Raw genomic sequence first — 23,567 nt, 5'->3', positions numbered from 1 at the left:
CACTTTCGTGACATAACACCGCTTTGACTGTCGGGAAGAAGTCTGCTGCGGAGTGCGCATCAATGTGGGCTCGGCAAAAGTGTGCATCGAGGCGAGGGCGCAAATCGACCGCAAAGGGGGAGCTCGCGAGCACCCTTCTGAGAGCTAAAATGACAAATGGGACACCCTACGGCCTACGGTCTCACGGACTCAACGGACACGGTCACGTGGTAGCCTAGCCATTGTAAGTCCACAAGACCGAAAGTGCATATGAAGTGTGCTATAGCCTATTTGGGACAGGGCCCATGGGGAGAACTGCCACTCACTAAACTTCCGGCCTCTAATCTGGTTGCAGTTCCACTCTGGTTCCATATGAGGGCGCTCACAGGATGAGTGCAGAATGAATGGAGGTCTATGGAGCAATACCCTTCAAAATCCACTTTTCTCAGGATATAATTTTGGGGATGCAAAGAAATGACACATTGCTGGGTGTTAGATTTTTTAGAGTCACTTATTTGCTTTAAAAAGTCTTAAAAAATGTCAATGACGTCATACACATCGTACGACCAGAGATACTGCTTGTCACTTTGGTGCTTTCGCGCTCTGCACGTTCTTTTCTCTCAAGGCATTGACAACACAGCTGACACAGGTAAATACACGTGTAGAAGAGTTTTTGCTAGAAATTCGGATGCCCCAATGCCATCAAGCGGTATCTCTGGTCGTAATCAGTCCTTCACTGACCAATCAGCGCTCATTAGCAGAGTTCAGAAGCAAAACTAATTTCCTAAGGGATAAATAAACTAAACTGAACTGAACTGAATGCTAGCGTGTTATGGGCAACAACAACTCAACCTGTAAGAAATCTAAAGGACAAGTACTCATTCATTCAACTTTCGACCTATAACCGATGTTGAACTAGCAAAACCTACAATCAAATCTGAGATTTCTCAACGGCAATGACAAATGTAGCCATCTAGCTCCCTAGACTCCCATTAATTTTGCACTCGGGCGATCGCCCCCAGTGGAACTCTGGTGGAACTACAACCAAAATTCGGTACAATAAGACTTAATAGGGAGTGGCCAGGCTCTCAGACGGGCTCTGGCAGAACTACATGGAAGCCTCCCTGGACTTACCCGTCCAATGTAAATAAAGATAAGAAATTCTTCGCTTACGAGGATAATCATTGGTAGGGGTAATTTTACACCAACGAGGACATATTTATAAATAAAGACATTGATTTTAGCTAATAAAATACTTTAAAAACTACACAGTGTGCCTTTAAATATAAGTGCACTGTATAAACAATAAGTGCATTGTATTAAATTATTTAATTTAAAAGTTAGTACGTAGTAATTAAAGACACTTAATATCAGGGTTGGGGACTTAAGTAGCAAGTTTGAATTCAGCTCCTAAGTCCCTCAGGTCGCCCAATAAAGCTCTCCTACGTGTTCCACAGTCACGTCTTAAATTGAAAGGTGACAGAGGCTTTGTTGCTGCTCCGCGGTTATGGAATCAGTTCTATTTCTGTTTTTAAATCTAGACTTAAGACACATCTTTACTCTAGCCTTTCCTGATTATTAACTTATACATTATCAACTTTTATGTAGATTTTTTCTCTATTTTATTTTACATCTTTTTATAGGCCTATTATATAATTGTTTTTGCACAACACTTTGGTCAGTGTAAGCTGTAACTAGCCTAAATAAATAAAAAAAAACTTTTTTTTAGTTTTGATCACTTAGGCAGGTTGGTCTCTGTCATTTGTGAGTTGACTCGAGATTTGAATGCAAAGACTTGTGACTTGCAAAACAATGACTTGGTCCCACCACTGCATAAAGTGTTAACCGAATGTTATGTGCAATGGAATGTTTGTGCAATGGAAAAGTTCCATGGATATTAAAGGTTCTTCAACAATAATGCCAATAACCTTTATTTTAAGGAATGCAAAGAGCCCCATCAAATGACAAAGCTTTAATAAAGTCCTGTGAATAGTTTCTCAGAATAAACGAACTGGCGACATGTTTTCAACAGCTCATGAATGCATCACGGTGGCATGCTGTGAATCGGTTGCGTTTGGTGCTTTTCGGACAGCCATGGACCCCCGCGTGAGTAACGCTCGTGCAGAGGCACAGTGCAGCCAGCTGTCAGTTCAGTGTCAGTGATGCACACACACACACACGGTCACTCATTCAGACTGATGGAGACGAGCGCGTGCCTTTATGGAAAGCGCTTCAGGTAAGACTCTCGAACGCGCTTAATTGGACACATCCACTCGATCGTGATGATCTCTGCTTTTTCCGTTTACGAAAATGTCATATTATTTAAGACCAGCCAGTCACGCAATGCGGTTCATTATCACGTTATATTGTTTGGTGTTATTCTGTCTGTTAACATGCAATTCTCTAACACGTTTTGGGGGAGAAACGCATTGAAATATAGGATAGGCTAAATAGATTTAGCGGATTTTTATAATGTGTTATAAAATAAACTTTGAGCATCAAAATACTAAGCGCAGCTGGTGGTCAAAGAAAGGATCATTGAGGACTAAAGTACCTGCAGGACTTTGACCTGTTTACGATACACTTAGCTCAGGAGTTTGAACCAATAACGCGCAATAATTGATCTTAATGCTCTCATTGAAAGTGTGGGAACGAAAGGACAGTCTCGCACACCTAGCCTAATGTTTTCCTTGGATGGGTTTATCTTCCTCTTTAGGATTTAATGGCACATTTCAGATTGTTAAGAGGAGGCATTAAGGTAATGTGTTGGTGAGCTCATATCAAATCTCTTTGTGTCTGTCAAGATTGTATTTCAACACGAGATATGTATTATTGTAGTTGCTGTGAATTTGTCTTTTATGGTGCTCTATAAATTCCTGGTGCAGGCTGAAAATATCAAAGTTCATTTTGTGCCATCATTCAAGCCGAAGGATGTCTAGTGCTGTGTGTTATGAAAGACAGATATGTTTTTGTCAGATTTTAAAACTGATTCGTACAACTTTAAAACTAAGATTTTGGGGAATTGATTTTTGTGCTTCTGAGATATTGTTTTTTTTTCTCTCCTGAAAAAATTTGGATGGTTAGAGGTACTCATTTGTATGATGTGGGATCCAGTTTTGCTACTAAAACACTGGCATCAGATATAATTGAAAACAGTTGTTTTCCCACCCTCTCTATCTCTCCTTCCCAATCTTATTTCTCGCATCTTCTGTCAGTTGATATGTCACTGTGTTCTTCCACCCTTCTCCTTCTTCACCTGATTGTCTTTTTGTACTGTCTCTCCCTCACTTGGTTCCCATGGCTCCCAATGGCACTATTTGGAGAAAATTTTCTGTCATTTTTTTGTCATAAAATCATATTAGGCCTAAAATTGTGATGGTAGTCCTGGATAGTAACTGTTTACATGCAATCTGGATTACGTCATCTGATTCCAAAAATTAAGCACTTGTAAGATTATTACGTTTTTAAAATACTCATTTTTATTGATATGATTACATGTTATTCTCACAATAGCAGTGAATTATTCATTATTCATTGGTTATCCATATACTATCTTTTACATTTTCCTTTCTAAAAAAGCCGATAATAATTATGTTTAGAAGGTCTTCGGGTTTGTGGAATTGCACACACAGACCAGCCAGTCATGTGCCTGTCACTGAAAACATTGCATATCAAATCCTGACGAACATTCATTATGATTTAAATGATCACTCAGTAAGTCATTTAACCATTATTGCTGTCTTTGGAAGGCTTTCAAACACATTAAAATGCACAAATTCATATTTAATATTTGCTGGTATTCCCCAACTTTTTTTGTCAGCTGAGCCTCTTTGACCTAATAGATTTACTAATATATTTACTCTGATTCATTCTGACTTCTGACCTGTAATGCTCCTGAATCATAATCATCCACTGTTCGCTCGTTGGCCAGAGGAGAACTGGCCCCCGACTGAGCCTGGGTTCTCCCAAGGTTTTTTTCTCCATTCTGTCACCTGGAGTTTTGGTTCCTTGCCGCTGTTGCCTTGCCTTCTGGCTTGCTTAGTTGGGGACATTTAATATTCAACAATATTATAGATCTGCCTTAAAGTGGACAATGATGAAATATTATTCTTTTTTTTTTTCATGTTATCACTGTGAAGCTGCTTTGATATATAAATAAAGGTGACTTGACTTGACTTGACTTGAGGTACCCCCTGAGATTCTGAGTTAATAGGTCAATAATAAAGTCAGTATTAATAATAATAAATAATACAATTAAGTTCACGGTTCTTTGTCCGTTATTGTTCATACGACATGTAGGTAAACAATTAAAATATATATTAATCCTTTTTAGTAAGTGTTTTATTTTGATTGTTTTTTATTATTATTTATTTTAATTATTTAATTACTTAATCGTTTTTTATTAAACTCTCAAACCACCTCCAGTTCCATCACGAATCCCAGGAAACCCTGATGTAATGTAATATTTAATGCACTTGTTGTGGATAACAAAGTATAGAATATATTTTTGTTCTTTGTATTATCATTACAAGATTATCCTATTCAAATCAATGTAATAAATGAGTCAGGTCAAAAGTAATCAAAAAGTAGTTAGAATAATTATTTTACCTTATGTGAAATGTAATGGAATATGTCACTAACTGCAATTTGTTTAATGTAATTTGGAATCAGTTACCAACTACAATTTGTAAGTAATTTACCCAGCACAGAATGGGCGCATTTCATGTTTTCAGAAACTTGTTTAGGCTCCTCAAAGTCTCGCTTTGAATGCCGTTTATATCAGCTTCTTTATGTGCACATTCTCAGTTTCTTCAATGAGTTTCTTGGGGTCTAGAAAAACCACAGTCGGTGACCTAATTAAATTGTCATGGCAATGGCATTAAAAGCCTCTGCTGATGAATGAATTCATTTAATAGTTTATCGACTCATAAAAAAAAAACTGACCATACAGTCTAATTTGATTTTGTTTGGGCTGCCAGTAATCACAAGTTTATGAGACCCAACGGTGCCATAATGTATCAAAGTCCCCTGTAGGTGTATCCCTAAAACTCACCTTTGATCACCAAAATTACATATTTAAAGTTTTTTCCTTCCTCATGCCTTAGCTTGAATGTAACTCTACACCCTTGCTTCATTTATTATACCCGGTTCTATAAAAAAAAAAATGCAAATTAGCCCCGCCTCCACTCACTCACACCAGCTCAGAGATCCACTCATTGATGATTACACATTGACGTGATTGGTTACAAGGTAGTTTGTGATGTCAGAAACATCGCGATTTTCAAACCGTGCTTTTGAGACTGTCTTTGTTTCGCTGCAGTTTTAAGGAGAAAATACTCAGCAATGGTGTTGACTTATGAATTTGCACATGGTTTGTCTTAAAGCATATTAAAAAACACCACATAGATGTATAAACAACATTAAAAGCTTGATTTTCACCACAGGGGGGACTTTAAAGGAATAGTTAACATTAACACAACATTCACTCTCCTGGTCTTACAAAGCCTGTATGACTTTCTTTGTCTGAGGAACACAAAAAAAGATATTTTGAAGAATCTTCACATAACTTGTTTTATATTCAACCGCAGTTCATAGTGTCAATGACTGTAACAATTAATTGTATTGTTATGGCCAATGAACATATGACCAAGGCAGTGGCAAATATTACACACACACTACTGTTTAATTTTCCCATAAAACCTAATAGAATAATACCATAATAGAATACGTTTACTTTTATTTTTACTTTTACCAATGTATGTTTGGTTTATTTTATTGTTATGGACAACATATGGAAAAATGCTGTGACTGTTGAATTAGTGAAGCCTCATGAATAACAGTCTAAGAGAATAACAGTCTCATATGTCATTCAAATTTAACTTTAAAGGGGTGGTAAAATGCCCTTTTCACAAGATGTAAAATAAATCTCTGATGTCCACAGAGTGTGTGTGTGAAGTTTTAGCATAAAATACCCCACAGATATTTTTATATAGCATGTTAAAGTTGTCACTTTTTGAGGGTTTGCAAAAACACACCGTTTTGTGCCTAGCCCTTTAAATGCAAATGCAGAGGGCGGTGTTTCAAGAGCTCATGTGTGTGTTAGCAGCTGCGATAACCTCATGCAGACACACTAAAATGACAGAAACAGTCAGACAAAGATGGAGAGACTCAAGAAGAAGTGAAAACAAACCATGCAACAGGACGTCTCTGAATGGTTAGTTGATATATTTTTATGTTGCTGAGTTGACTATCTTCAATTAGGATATTCTGTCATGGTAATCTATAAATCGCTTGTATAGGAACTATTGTGAGATGCACACAGTGACTTTCTATTGCATGTGAAAAGATGGATGCTAAAGTTTGAGCTGACTCACGTACTCTTATACAACAACTTTTCCTCTTCTCAACATGGACTGCGTGTTCCCGGGCTGAGGTTTATGTACATTTTAGGGTTGGTGATGTCACTAACCCGGGAGGAATGTCGTGTAGTCCCTACCAGCCGTTTGTTGTAGTCCTTTTCTTTAAAAGCAAATATCTTCCTTTGCTTTGAACTTTGAGCGTTGTAACTTTGCAGATGTTGTTTATGCTCAAACAGCAACATTTCACACTAACTAAAGCTAGAAAAGTGAAATCATACTCAACCACCCCTTTAATAATTTAACTGACTGTTTTATTCAAAGTGACTCACAAAAGAAAAAAAGAGCTCCAAAAAGTACAAGCTGTTTGAAGCCGTATGCTATTTTTGCATGAGGAACAGATCAAAATGGAAGTAATTAATAGCTGCAAGTTGATCATTGAGACAGTGTGTTGAAATTGATCTTGAGCCAGATTAGTGTGAACAAATTGTTCAGTTTGATTTCGAAACTGGATCAACTGAGTGAAATGACCTCATAGAATGATTATAAGAAAATTCTGAATATATTTAAAGTCCCTCTCGGGCAGCTGTTTCAGTCATGCAATTACGCTCCTATCTTTTTGAATGGGGAAATATCAAATTCTCCAAAACTGTTCACTAAGCTTACGATTCAATTTCATATTTGAAATCGTCATTGAAATCTGACAACAACTGTCTCATGCATTTTGTTTCTAAACTCTCAAATCATGATAAAATAAGATAGTGGTGTCACCGTGGTGACTCTATCAACTGGCGATTGGCTCTTATTTAGACATTTAGAAATATATATGAATTGAATACTGATGGTGCATTAAGAATATTTATCGTTTTAATTTGTGTCTCACAGAAAAAATAACAGCATACAGGTTTAGAACAACTTTAGGGTGAGTAAATACTAAATAGTGACCGCATTAGTATTTTTGGGTGACCTGTGGACTAACTTCTGGGTGGACTACTGGCCTACTTAGGACAGTTGGGAATTAGCTTTGTGACCATCAACAATATAAGAAACAGAGGACACTACACTCAAAAAATAAATAGGGCTAAATTTAAGATTTATGTACACTGTAAAAAAAAACTATGTAATGTTTTTACATTACTTTAACTCTTCAAAATAAGTTAAAGAATCCATGTGGTAAAACATGTATGTCCATGTGCTGTTTTTAATATGCTTTAAAACAAACCATGTGCAAATTCATCAGCCAACAATTGCTGAGTATTTTCTAATTAAAATTATAATTTGAAGTTTCCTACTGTCACAAACGTGTAACCAATCCCACCAACGCGTGGGCCTTTAAGAAGGGGCAATTAAAATCAAGTACAAATAGCAATATAATGGCTGAAAGAATTATGTATATGATGTATATAACGATGTTATGAAGAACTATATGCCTTTCTCCACTGACGCTCTGTTCAAAGCGTTTGTAAGGACGCTGATTTTGAGAAGGCAGCAGAAGTTAGGCAGAAGGCAGAACTCATTAGGGTAACATTAGCAACACATTATTACTGTTTGATAACATAGTCAAGCCAAAGATAATCATATCAATTACCGTTATGTGTCCGACGTTATAGAGAGTGATACATAAAACGCATTACCATTCTGTCTGCCTACTTTATGACATGTAGATGATCATGTATAATTCGCTCTTCCTCTTCATCTTCTGAAACAGTTTATGATTCAAACAAATGGCTGAATTAAACCAATATTTCTACTTACCATTGTGTAGTGTTTACTGCAGTTGACCAAGTAGATCAGGTAGTCTGAGCTGGTGTGATTAATAGGCAAATTTTCATATTCATGGATCCGCATAAATGAAGCAAGGCTTTTTTTAAGTTATAGAACATTCCACTTTTTCAAGTCAATTTAATGCAACTAAAGGTATAAAGACTTATACAGCCAAGTTGATTGTACTTAAAAAAATTAAGCAGCAGTTTTTTTTTCAGTGTATTTGAATTGCAAATTTTCCAGTTTTAATTTAAACAATCCAATAAATTTAATGTGATCCATGTCATTGTCATACATAGACAAAAAAACTTTTTTTGGTTTTGTAATAATAATAATAATATGTTCATCAAATAATAATATTTTCAGAATGCATTTATTCAAATTGCTTAGAATCAGCATAAATCTGTCAATTGTGAAAACAATAAATTGTATTGAGTCAAAAAGTATGAACGGTTTAAGTATGGCTGGCTGTGGAACAAACAATATTCAATTAGTTAAAATTAATTGAGATTTAAACAAATTGGTTAATTGATGATACATATATAAACCTGGTTATTGTAACAAATTATTTTTGTGGAGGCAGATCTGAATGCAAGCAGTAGATTGTATGAAAGAATAGTTTATGAGAAAGTAATGATTGGATAAATCTAGCATACATCATCTGAGAGAAGTTAGTAATTTCTCTGTATAATATCGACATTTTGATTAAAAATTACAAGGAAATATAAATAAATGACTATGAATCATTCACAAGAGGATAGATAACTCACATTTTGAAAACAGATGGGATGAATTTCCATTTTATGTCGACTCAGTGAAACTTGTCCGGTAGGTTTTATGGTTTTTAACAGATTATTTCAAAAGATAAATGAATGACTCCTTCTCCATCTTGACATTTAAGTGCCTGTTTCAAATGCTTGCATACTCCCTTTGTAACCCACTCTACTCTTAAGGTCACTTTGTAGAATAGTACTGTCAGGGGAATACTCTGCACAGAGCATGTGAATGGCCTGCCATTTAGCTTCAGTCTATTGGGATTATCCTCCGTTTACGCATCCCATTGCAGTTCATGTGCAGGAGACTATTGTACTGTAAGCGAATTGGCCTGCTATAAATAAAAAAGGTTAGTCAGAGATTCACGGCTGGGATGTTCCTGGAATGCTTCTGTTGTTCGAATACATATTCAATTTATTAACAATAACTGAACATGCTGAAATTAGAGCGTTGAAATTGGCTGCTGATAGAGACAGAAGAAGAGGGAGCTAAAGATGAAAGAACCAGAGACCTAAAAACAGGAGGCTTTGTCACCTCTGTTACCTTGACAACCTGCTTCAGACTCTGATATATAGCCCAAATGCGAGTCATTCATAGAGTTTATGTCTGGACTTTGTCTGTGCTTATGTTTGGAAGAAAAATGTATAATAATTATGACATTTTTATGATGTCTATGTGCATTCATATTGTAAATTACAGAAGAAAATGAAAAAATGTGGTGTGCGTGTGTGTGTGTGTGCGTGTGTGTGTGTGTGTGTGCACTTGTCTTTAGGCAGTGAGCCAAAATCAAATTGCTTTATTCACATTATTACCAGCTCAGCCAGGAGTAGCCTATTTGACGGCTTAATTTTGAATATACAAATAAAATGAATCAAATGCCAAAATCTTAATTAACTTTTCAATTCCATGCACACCAACGCGGGCTTAATTATAGCTTTTAGAAATGGGAAGCATTATTATTATATTTTAATATTAATACATCGCTTGATAAATGCTTTTAGATGATTCATAATTATTGCCCAATTTAATGTGCATTAGAGGGACTTGCCCTTTAAAAGTGTAATATAATTCTTAGAAATGAGGTCAATAACAAAGGTGATGCAAGAAGATTAAAATAGCTCTTTGTTAAATAAAACTAAAGAGAAAATGTGTTGATTTTTATAACCGGATTGGTCTGTAATCAAACATGACAGTAGAGACGTCTTGTCTTTTGTAAGTATTGATTTAGATGTTTTTTTTATGTCCCCACAGTATGTTGTCAGACTTACGAAAACATGGTCCTGGAAAGGTTGGTACCTGGAGGGAACGAGTCTAAGATCACTTGATTTAAACCAAGACCAAATAACTGCAGAGGAGGCGGAACAATGCCAGACTCCGCCCTGTCTCCACCAATTCCACCAATCACTGCTCTGAACTGTTCCATGGGCCTATCCAATTGCTCTTTCGCTAACCTCTCCGCAATTTCATATGGCGATGATGAGTGCTACGGCAGCCACTCTTTGTTTGTTATCATGGCGGTTGCCTACAGTGCTGTGGTACTGTTGGGTGTTGTGGGCAACCTGGCTCTCATCCTCGTCATTGCACGGCAACGGGAACTTCACAACGTCACAAACGTCTTAATCGCAAACCTCTCCGTTTCGGACCTGCTGATGTCCCTAGTGTGTCTGCCGTTTACCTTCATCTACACCTTCATGGACCACTGGGTGTTTGGAGCGGTCATGTGTAAACTCAACAGCCTGGTCCAGTGCTGCTCCGTCTCGGTGTCCATCTTCTCCTTGGTTCTGATTGCCATTGAGAGGCACCAACTCATCCTGCACCCTCGCGGATGGAGGCCCAGCCTGAACCATGCCTGTCTGGGCATCAGCCTCACCTGGGCCTTGGCCGTCCTCACTGCCACACCATTTCTGTTGTTTTCCAGGGTGACAGACGCCCCGCTGAAGCAGCTGCCCTCAGTGTTTCAGGAGCAGTACAGGGGAAAGGTGGTGTGTGTGGAAGAGTGGCCCTCCAGAGAAATCAAGCTCACCTACACCACTGGCATGCTGGTGCTGCAGTACATCACTCCTCTCACCTTCATCTTCATCTGTTACCTGAAGGTAAGAACAGAATGACGAGTAAGAAGAGGTCATATGGTGATTGTGTGTCTGTGAATGTGTTTTTGTATTTATTGTCGACATACTGTAAGGGTAACACTTTACAATAAGGTTCATTAGTTAACATTAGTTAACTACATTAGTTAACGTTAACTAATAATGAACTATACTTATACAGCATTTATTCATCTTTGTTAATGTTAACTTCAACATTTACTAATACTTTATTAAAATCTTGTTAACATGAGTTAATGCACTGTGAACTAACATGAACAAACAATGAACAGCTTTATTCATATTAACTAACATTAACAAAGATGAATAAATACTGTAATAAATGTATTGCTCATTGTTAGTTCATGTTAGTTAATACATTAACTAATGTTTAATAAATGAACCTTATTGTAAAGTGTTACCCCCACATTTTACCATGGTCATTACCTGGCTGGCTGCGACCCATTTTTGTTTGGAATTTGACCTAATTCCACACAAAAAAAGAAAGAAGATAAAAATACTGCTCCTGATGAATAAAATGAACATCATACCTGCATGCAAATCCTTAGATAACACACAAAGTACCAGTTACGAAATGTATTGGTACTTTTTGGTAATTTCATGACTTACTAATTGAAAACATAAATAATTGACGTTGCATGCTCATCCTTTCTTTTGCACTTTATTTATAATGAAGTGATATACAGCGCGCCGTGTGATACGAGCACAGTATAATGGGTGACAGGACAGGAAAGTTAGGATTTTTTTAGGTGAGAGGCTTTTTATTTCGTATTTAAGTTACGAAAATAACATAATAATGACTCTGACATCTGACCGCAGATATTGAATCAGGACTACACGTTTTTCTCAGGCACTCTTTACTTAAACTGCATCTGACCAACCTGATCTCACGGCAATTTGTACATATTTTACAAGGTGGCTAATTTGTATGATCGTATAATGACCTACCCCTGACCCCAGTCCTAAACCTACCCATCACTGGGGTTTTGACAAATCGTACGAATACAAGTGAGGTCATGCGAATTTGTACGAATTAGCCACCTCGTAAAATACGTACAAATTGGTCGTCACAATAAAAGTCTCGCATCAGAAACACATAGAATAGGCGTTTCTTTTTTACCCACTTTTGAGAAACACTGATCTAGATAATATAGACTTATATATAATTAATTTACAAGGATGCATTCTATTGATCAAAAGTGACAATAAAGACCTTTACATTGTTACAAAAAATAAAAGCTGTTTTTTTTTTTTTAGACCAACCTTATGCCTGTATTCCTAATTAAGTTGAACTATTTATTTAAGTTCACATCTAACACTTAGCAGGTAAAATGGATATTCCTCTTATGTTGTTGCAAACCTGTATGCATTTATTTCTTCTATGGAACACAGAAGATGTTGGTAACCCAAATTTTTTTAAATATTTGAGTACAATACAAGAAATATTTGAGTTAAACAAAGAATATTTCAGATGTAATTACAATTTTAAGTCAAGTCAAGTCAAGTCAAGAATATTTGTATAGCGCTTTTCACAATACAGATTGTATCAAAGCAGCTTCACAGTATTAAATTAAAATAATAATAAAACGTCCGTGTTTGGTAATGCTAATCAATAGTATTATTCATTGATTAATTCAATTGAATATCCCCAACTGAGCAAGCCAAAGGCAACAGTGGCAAGGATTTTAGGATTTTAGAAAAATTGTCACTATCAGGTTATTACAAACTCATTTGCTATAAAAAATGTTTTACAGAACATAATAGTATCTTTCGCATACAGTGATTTTAATACAAGTTTATATTGATCTCTCTGAAGTAATTATTCACTGATCGAAGTCACTATTTGGATATGCCACACGTGACACATGTTGGCCGTCAGTAGCATTAGACGCCATTAGTCCTTGAGTGTCTCTTAACCAGTGATGTAAAACCCTAGATGTTTTATGGAAAAGATAGATGTTACATTTCTTAAAAAACTTTATCTTCCTCTAAAATAAATATACAGGGTTAGAATGTCAAAACATAATCTAACACTAAATAATCATTTTAGGGGTGCTGCAGGAATGTTTAATTCTCTGTCAGGACTCTCTGTGGGCTGTGGAGAGCCCAATTTATTCTATATTCCCATATTAGTCTGAACAGAACAGAACAAATCCCTCCTACAACATCCTGACTGGTGAATCACAGCCTAGTACACATCTCTTGTGGAAAAACTCGGATATTCAAGCAGATGCACTGTACATGTTGCTCTTTTCTTGTTACGGGGGAGTTCAGCTTTTGTCTGACCAGTGAGGTTAGGGGTCAGTGAGATGTCACTGAGAGCTTTGCAGTATGACGTTTATTCAGGCTTATCTAAGTACTTATTTGTAAATGTTAAGCTGGCATACTTGATTTCAATTTAGTCGTTATCCATCAGAAGAGGCTAAGCAAAGTCATAAAATACCTGTTTGTATCAATTTTATACTTATGTGCACTAGGTAGTCTTCCTTTGTGAGGGACCCGCCCCTTACTCAAATATCCATTATATAATATTACTAAGGCAACATGTTTTTTTATTTGTATTAAATAACTGGCTTTTATATTGATATGAAGCTAATTTTATGGAAAATATTAAATTTGTTTTAAGTTGACAGCGTTTTTTTTCTACTATTAATAATGTTATGTATAAACCTTTCAAATAAAAACAGATTTGTTTATTCTTACTGTTAGAAACAAGAGTTGTCAATACAATAAAATAAGCATGATTCATTTGATAATTTCAAAAAGCAGAATGAAACAACTATTTCAAGTGTGTTAAAATGTTTTAAAGAATTTAGATATTTAATTGATATCTTAAATTAATATTGACAGTCCTAACATACATTTTGAAATATTTTTATCTCACTTTTTATTTCCCTTACTCCCAAGCATCCCTTTGCATAGTAAATTTCGGCCACCGTGGTAAATGATGCGTTATACATTCCAGTAACAAGAAGCTTTATAAAGCCTTGAGCAAGAAGAGCAAATAAGTCAGTCAGTTTTTGACCTATGACGGGTGATGCGAACACCTTGCTGTGAATAGTTTCAGTTGAAGCTCCATTATTTGATCATATTTGAATGCTATTTTAGTCCATCTAAACTAATTATCTGCTTTGTGAGACTCAACACAGAGTTGAAGACGAACTTAAAACTTTTAGAACTAGAAATCAAAATTGACTATATTGTAATATGTGAAATATGTACTATAAACGTTCATGGTCTTGTAGTGTGTATCATTCGAAAGAGAAATGTGATTGTCTTAAATTTAAGCAAATTCACGTTCGGTCGGACTATTCTGTAATCCCACCTCTTTTCATCATCCAGTCAAATCCCAAATTAATAAAATTAACAATGTTTAACTCTGAAATATTGCTAATTTTGCCTTGTTTTGGACGTCAGGCCTGTGTTTGGATAGGTCTTTTAAACGCAAAATTGCTTGTTGGGTTTACTCATCTCACTTGCACAAAAACAGATTCAGTATTCCTCAAAATGAATAAAAACAGTGAAATGCAAACCTGCAATAATTAAATTAGCTAAATATTACAAATACACTTTATGTATTTCATCTCACTTTTATTATTAAACAGGGTCTTTGCTGCTGACTTTCGTAAAACAATAAGTTACTTTTTTTAACATTCCCCAACACTGCTCAATTGCAGAAGTAAAATGAAAATTCATGTAGACTTTTTAAAATCAGATACAAGTGCAGACACAAAACTAGTTCAATAGAATAGCATTCTTAGAAATGCAATCAATCAAACAAACACACACACACACACACACACACACACACACACACACACACACACACACACACACACACACACACACACACACACACACACACACATACACACACACATAAGGTATGTCTCTTCTGGTCTTCTGTATTGTCGAAAGATTTTTGCTGAGGTTTTTTGCTAGAATCCAGTGGACATAGCTCAGTAAAGCAGAGTGTATGTTCTGACTGAACATGACCAACAACAGCCAACATGATGTGACACATCAGCTCATTGCCAACACAAACCCAGTTCTTCAGGTTTTGAAAGGGAAGGGAGAGAGGGTGGGATTGGTCAGAGAATGGCAGAATAAATGAGTAAGAGAGAGAGTGAGAAAGAAGATGAGTAGAAAGGGTCTGTGCAAAAAGACCTCCAAGATCACAAGAATGAGTCATAATCGCTCGCCTGCCAAGGGTACAAAAATAGTAGTAATAATAGGGAGAGATGCGACAACACAAAGAGTTCAAAACATCATGTATAAAAGAATGGGATAAATGAAAAGGAAGATTCATGTGACAAGCTCCAGCTTCCCAGTAATGGGTTTAATATGGAGATTATTATGCTAATAGTGTTGTAAAAATTAAAATGCATGTGCGGGGTGACAGAATGAGCATTCTGCCGTCACTGTGATGAGTGTTCGCTGTTCAGATTGTCAAGTGCTGTTGAGTGTTTGTTGGTGTTCAAGTGAAATGACCGAATTTTGTCAAGGATGCTTGTCACTTTTACACCCAATTAACCACGGGCGGTTAGTTCAAAAATGGAACAGCACATACACCCACATACACACATATCCATATTTGTCTCATTCTTTCTCTCTTTCCCTTTTCATCGCTTGTGTTTTTTCCATCTCTGCCGCCCTCATTTAAAAATTGTGGTTTAGACCAAACTGTGCCACAGAAAAACAAAGCCACTTTTCACACTCTTGCTAGTTTATTTTATAGTTACTACTGTATGTCCATATGTGCATTTTTTTGTCATTTTTTTAAAGAAAGGTATGAAAATTCCCACCACAAATTATATAGTGTGTTTGTTGCTATTGTCATTTGTCTCATTTAAAGGCTAATTTTATATCTAGCTTTTCTTATGTATCCTAAAATACACATAATTAAATATGTTTTCACACATTTTGGGAAATTTGCTGAAGCTTAATTGGAAAAATGGTGAAAACCAATATTATTTTCATGTGATATTTACAGTATTTTTTAAAATTGTTTTCTAAACACGTGTCTTATATTTCATCTCAAAAACTTTCATCTCTTATGATGTGATAAAATGATGCCACAAACTTTGGGTAGCTCTATTTTTATTTATTTATTATTATTTTTTGGTAATTGGTAGAAATAATCTCCATACAATAAATAGCAAAATGGTTCCTGATTATTTTGTTCTTTGTTCAGATATAATTTTAAACAAGCAATAAATTATTTGTATAATTTATTTTTATATTTTAAGAGTAAAAACCAGGGGAATGTCACGTGTAGACACACTGATCAATAAAGAGTATTTTTTTTTAAAACAATGAACACTAGGATGAATCAGAATAACAACTACAATTAACATAAACAATACTGGACGAAGTACTGAGGAAACACTATAAACATGAGGAAACGTAAGCAGGATGAAACAGAACGTGTGTGCGACTAATTAACAAATGAGGAAACTAGGAAATCAGGCTAACAGGAAAAGATCAAACGGAGTGAAAATGGAACTTTAACAGAACCAAACAGAACATAACCATTACAGGGACAAGGATAAAACACTATGCAAAAGTAGTAAATATAATGATGAAGGCTTTGTAAACGATTTTCAAGAATTCTATATACTGTAAGTTGAAGAAACAGTAACAAATAGTACAGTTTAATGATGAAAATAAGATGTGCAACTAAAACAACAAAATAAGTGTCTTTAATAACTGGCCACATACCAGCCAATTAATCGCTCTGGCCAATATTTTGGTCTATCACTACAACAGAGAATGACTAAAGCATTTATATTCAGATGGATCCTTAGGTGCTACTGTCATCCAACCATCCCATGGTCCAATACCTCAGAATGTGAAGCCAACAAAGATTCTGGCTGTCCGGTCAGGGCAGCAACTGTCGGATTGCATCAGATCAGTGTCTTTCTGTATGAGCCAACTACTTTATGTGTCCTAATGACTGAGGGACGTTTTTATGTTCAGCTGTCAGTAAAATTGACCTAGAACCACATTTAATCATCCCACTAAACAAAGCCAGCTTTCCATGGAAAATGATTTGGATATGGAGACAAACCTACAAATTACATACCAAACTGTATACAACTTCACTATTCCAGTCTGGCTAATGCTGGCTTTCAAATGTGAGCTGAAGTAAATAATAAGTTACAGATAAACACTTGCATCTCAATCTGTGTATTCATCTCTCTCTCTCTCTCTCTCTCTCTCTCTCTCTTTCTCTCTCTCTCTCTCTCTCTGCCTCTCTGCCTCTGGGTTTTGTGTCATGCAGTTATTTAAGGTCACAGGACTCTGTGCCAGTGTTGCCATTCATCAAATAAAGAGAGAGAATGAAAATGGAGGAAAGTAGAGCTAGAAATAAGAAGGAGGGAAAAGTCTGAAGTCAGTTGAGTTTGCCAGACTCTGATCTGTTGGCATGTAATGAACTAATGTTTAATTCATTCATCTTGTCTCGGTAATGCATGCATATGCACGTGCACCAGCACGTATGAGTGGAGCTTGTACAGATGTTCTGTTCTTAAAGGGTTAGTTCACCCAAAAATTAAAAATCTGTCAGTAATTACTCACCCTCATGTTGTTCCAACCCCGTAACACTTTCATTCATCTTCGGAACACAAATTAAGATAATTTTTATTAAATCTGAGAGATGGCTCACTCCTCCATAGGCTTCTATTGTAATTAAAACTTGCCGGCCCAGAAAGTTAGTAAAAACATCATTAAAAAAGTCCAAGTGACTACAGTGGCTCAACCATAAGGCCGTGTATCCACCAAAGCGTTTTTAGCCAAGCTATGTGTGCTTGAGAGCGTTTTGGCAGCGTAGTTTTTTTTCAGTTGAGACGGTTCGTTGCTATGATACAGAATATCCGTTGGTCGGTGTGGTATTAGTCCCGCCCCTCCTCCACTGTGATTGGACGGTTGGGTAAAAGGTGACAGTGATGAGCGCGGCGTTTTACACAAAGTTGAACATTCTTCAACTCTCGGCGACCTGTAAAAAACGCAGAATGCTCAGCGCTTCAGCGTGAAAAAAACGCCCAGTGCCTCGTTACGCTCATGGCGTTTTAAAAACGCGGCGCTCCCATTGAAAACAATTGAAAAAACACGCCAGCCGCGTGAAAAAAAATTATTTGGTGGACACACCCGGCCTGTTTATCAAGCGTCGAGAATACTTTTTGTGCGCAAAAAATCTAAAATAACGACTTTATTCAACTATTCATTTTCTTCTCTGTGGGCCTCTGAGTGAGTTCATGTAGTGTAACAGCACAGCGATTCTGGGTTGTACGTCATAATGTAGGCTCACTATTGGCCAGTACTTCTGACGTACAATCCAGAAGCGCTGCGCTGTTACACTACATGAACTCACTCAGAACTCACTATAGATATGGTTAACGGAAGTATGCTTGCTTGATGTGCGAGAACCAATGAGGTTCATTCTTGTGTTACGTGGCACGTTTGAGCTTCTGCAGGAACCAATGAGGTTCATTCTTGTGCACCTATGCAGCCATTGTGGAGGTGGAGGGGAAAGCGAAAGAAAACGAAAATTCTCGGTACAGCAGCATCTGTCCAAAGTTTTAACTTAACTCAATTCAGTTCATTTAAATAAATCAGTTTAGTTGGGTCAACACAATGTATTTGGTTTAGGTCAAATTAATTTACTCAAGTATGTTGAACTGAAATTCATTACATTTGTCAAACAAAATCTTCTTATGCTCGTCCAACTGATTTTTTTGTATTAATTTACTGAAGTTCAATTAGTTTGTGTTTAAACAAGCAACTTGCATGTCTAGCACAGGGCCCTGGAAGGCCCCTGATTAACACTTCGTGGGAAACAGGTTTTCAAAACCATGACAATAATTTTTTTTAGAGGTTTTTGACAATTCCTCCTTTTCCTTTTACCTGTCTTCTGTTTGTTGTTATAGTGGTATAAGAGAAATTTCCAAGCATTGCTTTGATTTGTTTTTGGCATGTTGAGTGTGCTTCCTGAGGCACATTAATCTGTGACAACACCATTATTTAGCTTGCAACGTCACGCAGCCCTTAAAGAGGGTCCTGTTTGTATTCTGCCCGTCAGTTTGTGTTGATTTAATAATATAAAAGACATTGAGCCTGAAAACACACACACACCGAGATCATCATCTGAAATGTCAGAGCAGCTTTTTCCCCCACTGTGTTTTTAATGACGGTTTGCCCTCAGGTCAGCTATAGTTTATGAGCTCTGGCAAGCATGTCATAGGGTTGTGTACTGTGGTTGTTGGTGGAGGGTGTTGATTTTAGACTGCAAATCTAATTAAAATATATACTAAATGTGAATATGTACAAACTTATTGATAAAGAACACATTAAAGTGCCCCTATGATGCTATTTGAAGGTTCCTAATTTTGTTTTGGAGGTCTCCTACAATAGGCCACATGCAACCAAGATCAAAAAGCACTTTCATTTTCTTATTATATGCAGCATAACCTCTTTTCTCACAGTGTCTGAAACGGTTCAAGAAGGCTATGTCCACATTGTCAGTCCAATTGAAATCGGATCTAAATTATTAACTGTACACACTATGTATCGCAACTGTTCAGAACCGATTTGTGTATCCCATGGCACTCTCTTTAGTTTCTGAAATATCTGCATTGGTATCTATGGCTATGATATTGCGTTGGTAGGTATACGCCAAAAACAACAACAACCGCAACATGGAGGGGTTTGCAATACAGATGCTGTTTTATATACAACATGACAATGTGTAGCTGCCCGCTGGACTTCTGTGTCTTATGAGGCAGTGGCAGAAATGTAAGAGGCTGGTATGCGCAGCTTTATTCTGATCTTCTCTCAGCCGGTCTCGCACTTCAACATGTCTACATTATATTGTAATTTTCTACTCGACCAGCACTGCAGCGACTTTCAGCATGTTTCCTATAACAACGTTCCGTCGGACATGTTTACTTTTTACGTGGCGTGAGGAAGTGACATAAACCACGCGAAATCCTGAAACGGATTTCCAAAAATGCAATTTGAACAGGATTTCAAACCACATATAAATGTAGCTCAAACGGATTTGTATAAATCACATCTCATGTAATTTTTTGCCATTCACACTTGCTGAATATAATCAGATTCCAATTGGATTCCAATCGGAAATGCACAAAAATCTGACTGTCAGTCCAAATCCGATTATTTGTGTATCTGATTGGAATCTATTCTAAAATTATTGTTTAGCTGTTCAGATCCGATTTGTGTGTCCATGCAGCTCTTTCATTTTCTGGAATATCTGCATTGGTTTTTATGGCAAAGCAACATGAAGGGGTTTGCAATAGAGTTGTCTTGTTTAAATTTGACAACATTACAATGTGTATCCGCCTCACTGGTCTACTGCATCTTCTGAGGCAGCTGCAGAACCGGAGGAGGCTGGTATGCTTGGCTTTATTCCGTGCTGTCGTCTCTTTTGGTTTTCAAACATGTCTCCTTTATATTGCCATTTTCTGCTCATCCGGCACTTCGGAACAACACAGCCTTGTTTCGGCAGAAAGTCACAAACTACGATGAGAGCAGTCAGACTGAAACGGATTTCCAGAAATTTGATTTGAATAGGATTTCAAACCACATATGGATGTAGCTTGAAACGGATTTGAAAAAATTGCATTTCGTGTGATTTTTTGCCGTTCCCACTTGCTAAATCTGATCGGATTTCAATCGGATATGCACAAAAGTCGGATTTGGACTAACAGTCTGAACGCAGCCTGAATGAGGCTTAAAGTATCCGGTCTCTATCAACCCCTCCTTTTAGAGAACCTACTCTGCTTTGATTGGTCAAAATCAAATGATTCAGTCTGTTGTGATTTGTTGTGACTGGCGATTCAAAGCCAGTGAAGACGACATGCGGGCATATGCAAATTTATGACAAACCTTCATAGATTCGTGCAGAAAGTAAGACTGGAATTATTGACGACTCGTTTCAGGCAGTTCTGAATCAGTTCTTTTTTTTTAGGAGACAATAGTTGTGTCCCAAATATACACTATGTACTATGAGCACTATTGAGCACTATGTACTCAACCGTGTAGTTTATACATTTTATAAGGTTATTTTGTCATTCAACATCGGAGCCTGATAGCACCTCCCCATCCGCTATGTAATACGTAAAGCTGCAACATTTGAGTGCATGAAATGTCTAACATTCCACCCTTCGTTTTTTCAGTTAATCAAGTGCATCTTCTGGGTATATTTAAAGTGCATTTTTTATTTTTTGGAATTTTCTGTGAACACTTCTTTCAATATTTGTACAGCAAAAATGTCATAGAATAGTGCATAAGTAGCCTATGCGAATTGTGATGCACCTAATAACTCCATTTATCACGCACTTTGATCTTAGAATTTTTGCAGACCTCTTACATTCACAGCTACAGTATAACATTAACACTACATGAAAGGTAATATCAGAAAAATCATAATAGGGGCACTTTAAAAAAAACTGGAAGCTTTAGACCATTATTTTTTGTCACTTGTCAAATGCCTTTCATGTATAATCTAATGTTTTACCATTTTACAAGATCCAGATTTCAGTCAGAAATTGAGAATTCATCATAAAATTTGGATAATTTAAACAATGAGTCAAATTAACATAAACCATTTTAATATTTAATGCAAATTACGAAACTCAAACATTAATGTGTATAGGATACATCAAATGCATACAATAAAATATGATAAAAAATTAAATAAAATAATAAAATAATGCATAAATTACTAGCTCTTTAGCTTTAGCAAGACAAATGAGTCCCCCCACCCCCCAACAAATGTAAGGTATAATTTCCAATGCCTTTAAGGTATTTACACTCTACATTGTTTTGTATGTGGTGGAAATGACACTGTGGTGGAAAGATATTGCTGTTGGATAAATTAAATAATTTACTGTCCACTGTCCACAGGGCCAAAAGTGTTAACACCCTAATATGAGATATAAATAAAATATTTTTTATCTTCTCTTCCACTCAGATCTACACTCGTCTGCAGCGGCGTAATAACATGATGGACAGAATACGTGAAAACAAATACCGTAGCAGTGAGACAAAACGGATAAACATCATGCTCTTTTCCATCGTGGTGGCATTTGCGGTTTGCTGGCTCCCGTTGAACGTCTTCAATGCCGTCATCGACTGGAACCATGAAGTGGCTATGCACTGTACCCACAACCTCCTGTTCTCGCTGTGTCACCTAACGGCCATGTGCTCAGTCTGCATAAACCCGGTGTTCTACGGGTTCCTGAACCGCAACTTCCAGCGTGACCTCCGGGCTTTCCGACTCTGCAAGACTGTGTCAGCACAGGAGAATGAATATGACATGGTTGCCATGTCGACTATTCAAACGGATGTGTCTAAGATGTCACTGCAAATTAGTAGCCTTGATCTCTAGTACAGTTTTGTAAGTGACACTCGTGTCTGTGTTTTGTGAAAAGCACTGTCTCGATAAAACGTCTCTTCAGATTTAGTTCAAAAAAGTGTGCATTTAAAAAAGAAAAGAAAAAAAGAGTGATTGTTAGCACACATACCGTTTGATATCATGACTTATGCTGTAAGAAAGCAACTACTTTCCAAGCTCTGTTTTACAGTATAATTGTAAAATTGTATATACAAAATCAAGCAAGGATGCTGAATACATTACTAGGAAGCATCCAATGTCCCGCATTAGTGAGGGCTCATTGGGACCAAGTAAGAGTCTGAAGACATAACAGAAATCGTGCGAGGTTCAGACTGAGCTTTGATCACTCAGATGAATTCTTCCTGCTGTGTGTTTGAATTGGGAGGGAAGAAAGAAGACATGAAAATGAATGCAAAGCCCAAGAGGTCACAAATTCAGAAATGGATTTAAATGTATAATGAATGTCAGATGTGACTTTTTAGAGAGACACTGAACTACTGTTTCTGATCTGGATTCATTTCTCAGAGTTCTGAGTTGCTGAAACCAAAACTAAATTGATTTTCCTCTTATTTATCCCCTGACAAAGCAAGCCTGCATGAAGTAAAGGGCTGTTTTTTTCACACTGACAGCAATTTGCAGCAATAAAGGGACACGACATTGTTCTTTTTCAATGGGAATTGGCCATTTCTGATGACACAAGTAACAGCGATTGTTGGTGATGAGACAAAGTTGAGCAGAGTGGCTCGGCAACCTCCAGCCATTTAAACGATGTCAGTGTAAACAAGGCTTTTGTGCCATTGCTCACAATGGATTATTTAAAGACAGGGGTGCCCAGTCCTGCTCCTTGGAGGCCATCGTCCTTTCCAACCATAATTAAACACACATGAACCAGGTATTCAACATCTTTAGGGGTGCTAGAAACTTTCAAGAAGGATTGGCTACCCCTGTTTTAAACACTTTGTTGTTTAGTTTTTTGTTTTGTTTTGTTTTGCTTTGATTTTTGTTTTGTTTTGTTTTGTTTAGTTCTTTGCTTTGATTTTTGTTTTGTTTAGTTTTTTGCTTTGTGTGTGTAGTTTTTTTTTCACTCTCACCTAATCCACATTATGCACAAACAAACATAGGAATGTATCAGTACACTAAATGCATGTTTAGATCAAATATGGACACACCCAA

General features: G+C 36.7%; 1 protein-coding gene across 1 annotated transcript; it reads left to right on the top strand.

Annotated features, from left to right (window-relative positions):
- Window positions 1-1,983: 1,983 nt before the first annotated feature.
- Window positions 1,984-22,950, top strand: npy1r (neuropeptide Y receptor Y1). The gene is made up of 3 exons (XM_079616829.1): window positions 1,984-2,215; window positions 10,125-10,966; window positions 21,972-22,950. Exons 2-3 carry the CDS (start codon window positions 10,238-10,240, stop codon window positions 22,386-22,388), a joined length of 1,146 nt encoding a protein of 381 aa, XP_079472955.1. The 5' UTR covers window positions 1,984-2,215; window positions 10,125-10,237; the 3' UTR covers window positions 22,389-22,950.
- Window positions 22,951-23,567: the final 617 nt, after the last annotated feature.

The sequence above is a fragment of the Phoxinus phoxinus genome, assembly GCF_949152265.1.
Source record: "Phoxinus phoxinus genome assembly, chromosome: 6".
Lineage (NCBI taxonomy): Eukaryota > Metazoa > Chordata > Actinopteri > Cypriniformes > Leuciscidae > Phoxinus > Phoxinus phoxinus.
Note: the sequence above shows the minus strand (reverse complement) of the source record. Positions and strands in the feature narration are given on the sequence as shown.

Excerpts from the sequence above, each read along its gene's own strand:
- npy1r (XM_079616829.1), top strand. The coding sequence starts at position 10,238 with ATGCCAGACTCCGCCCTGTCTCCACCAATTCCACCAATCACTGCTCTG. Across the intron at positions 10,967-21,971 it reads TCTTCATCTGTTACCTGAAG|ATCTACACTCGTCTGCAGCG; the intron begins GTAAGAACAGAA and ends TCTTCCACTCAG.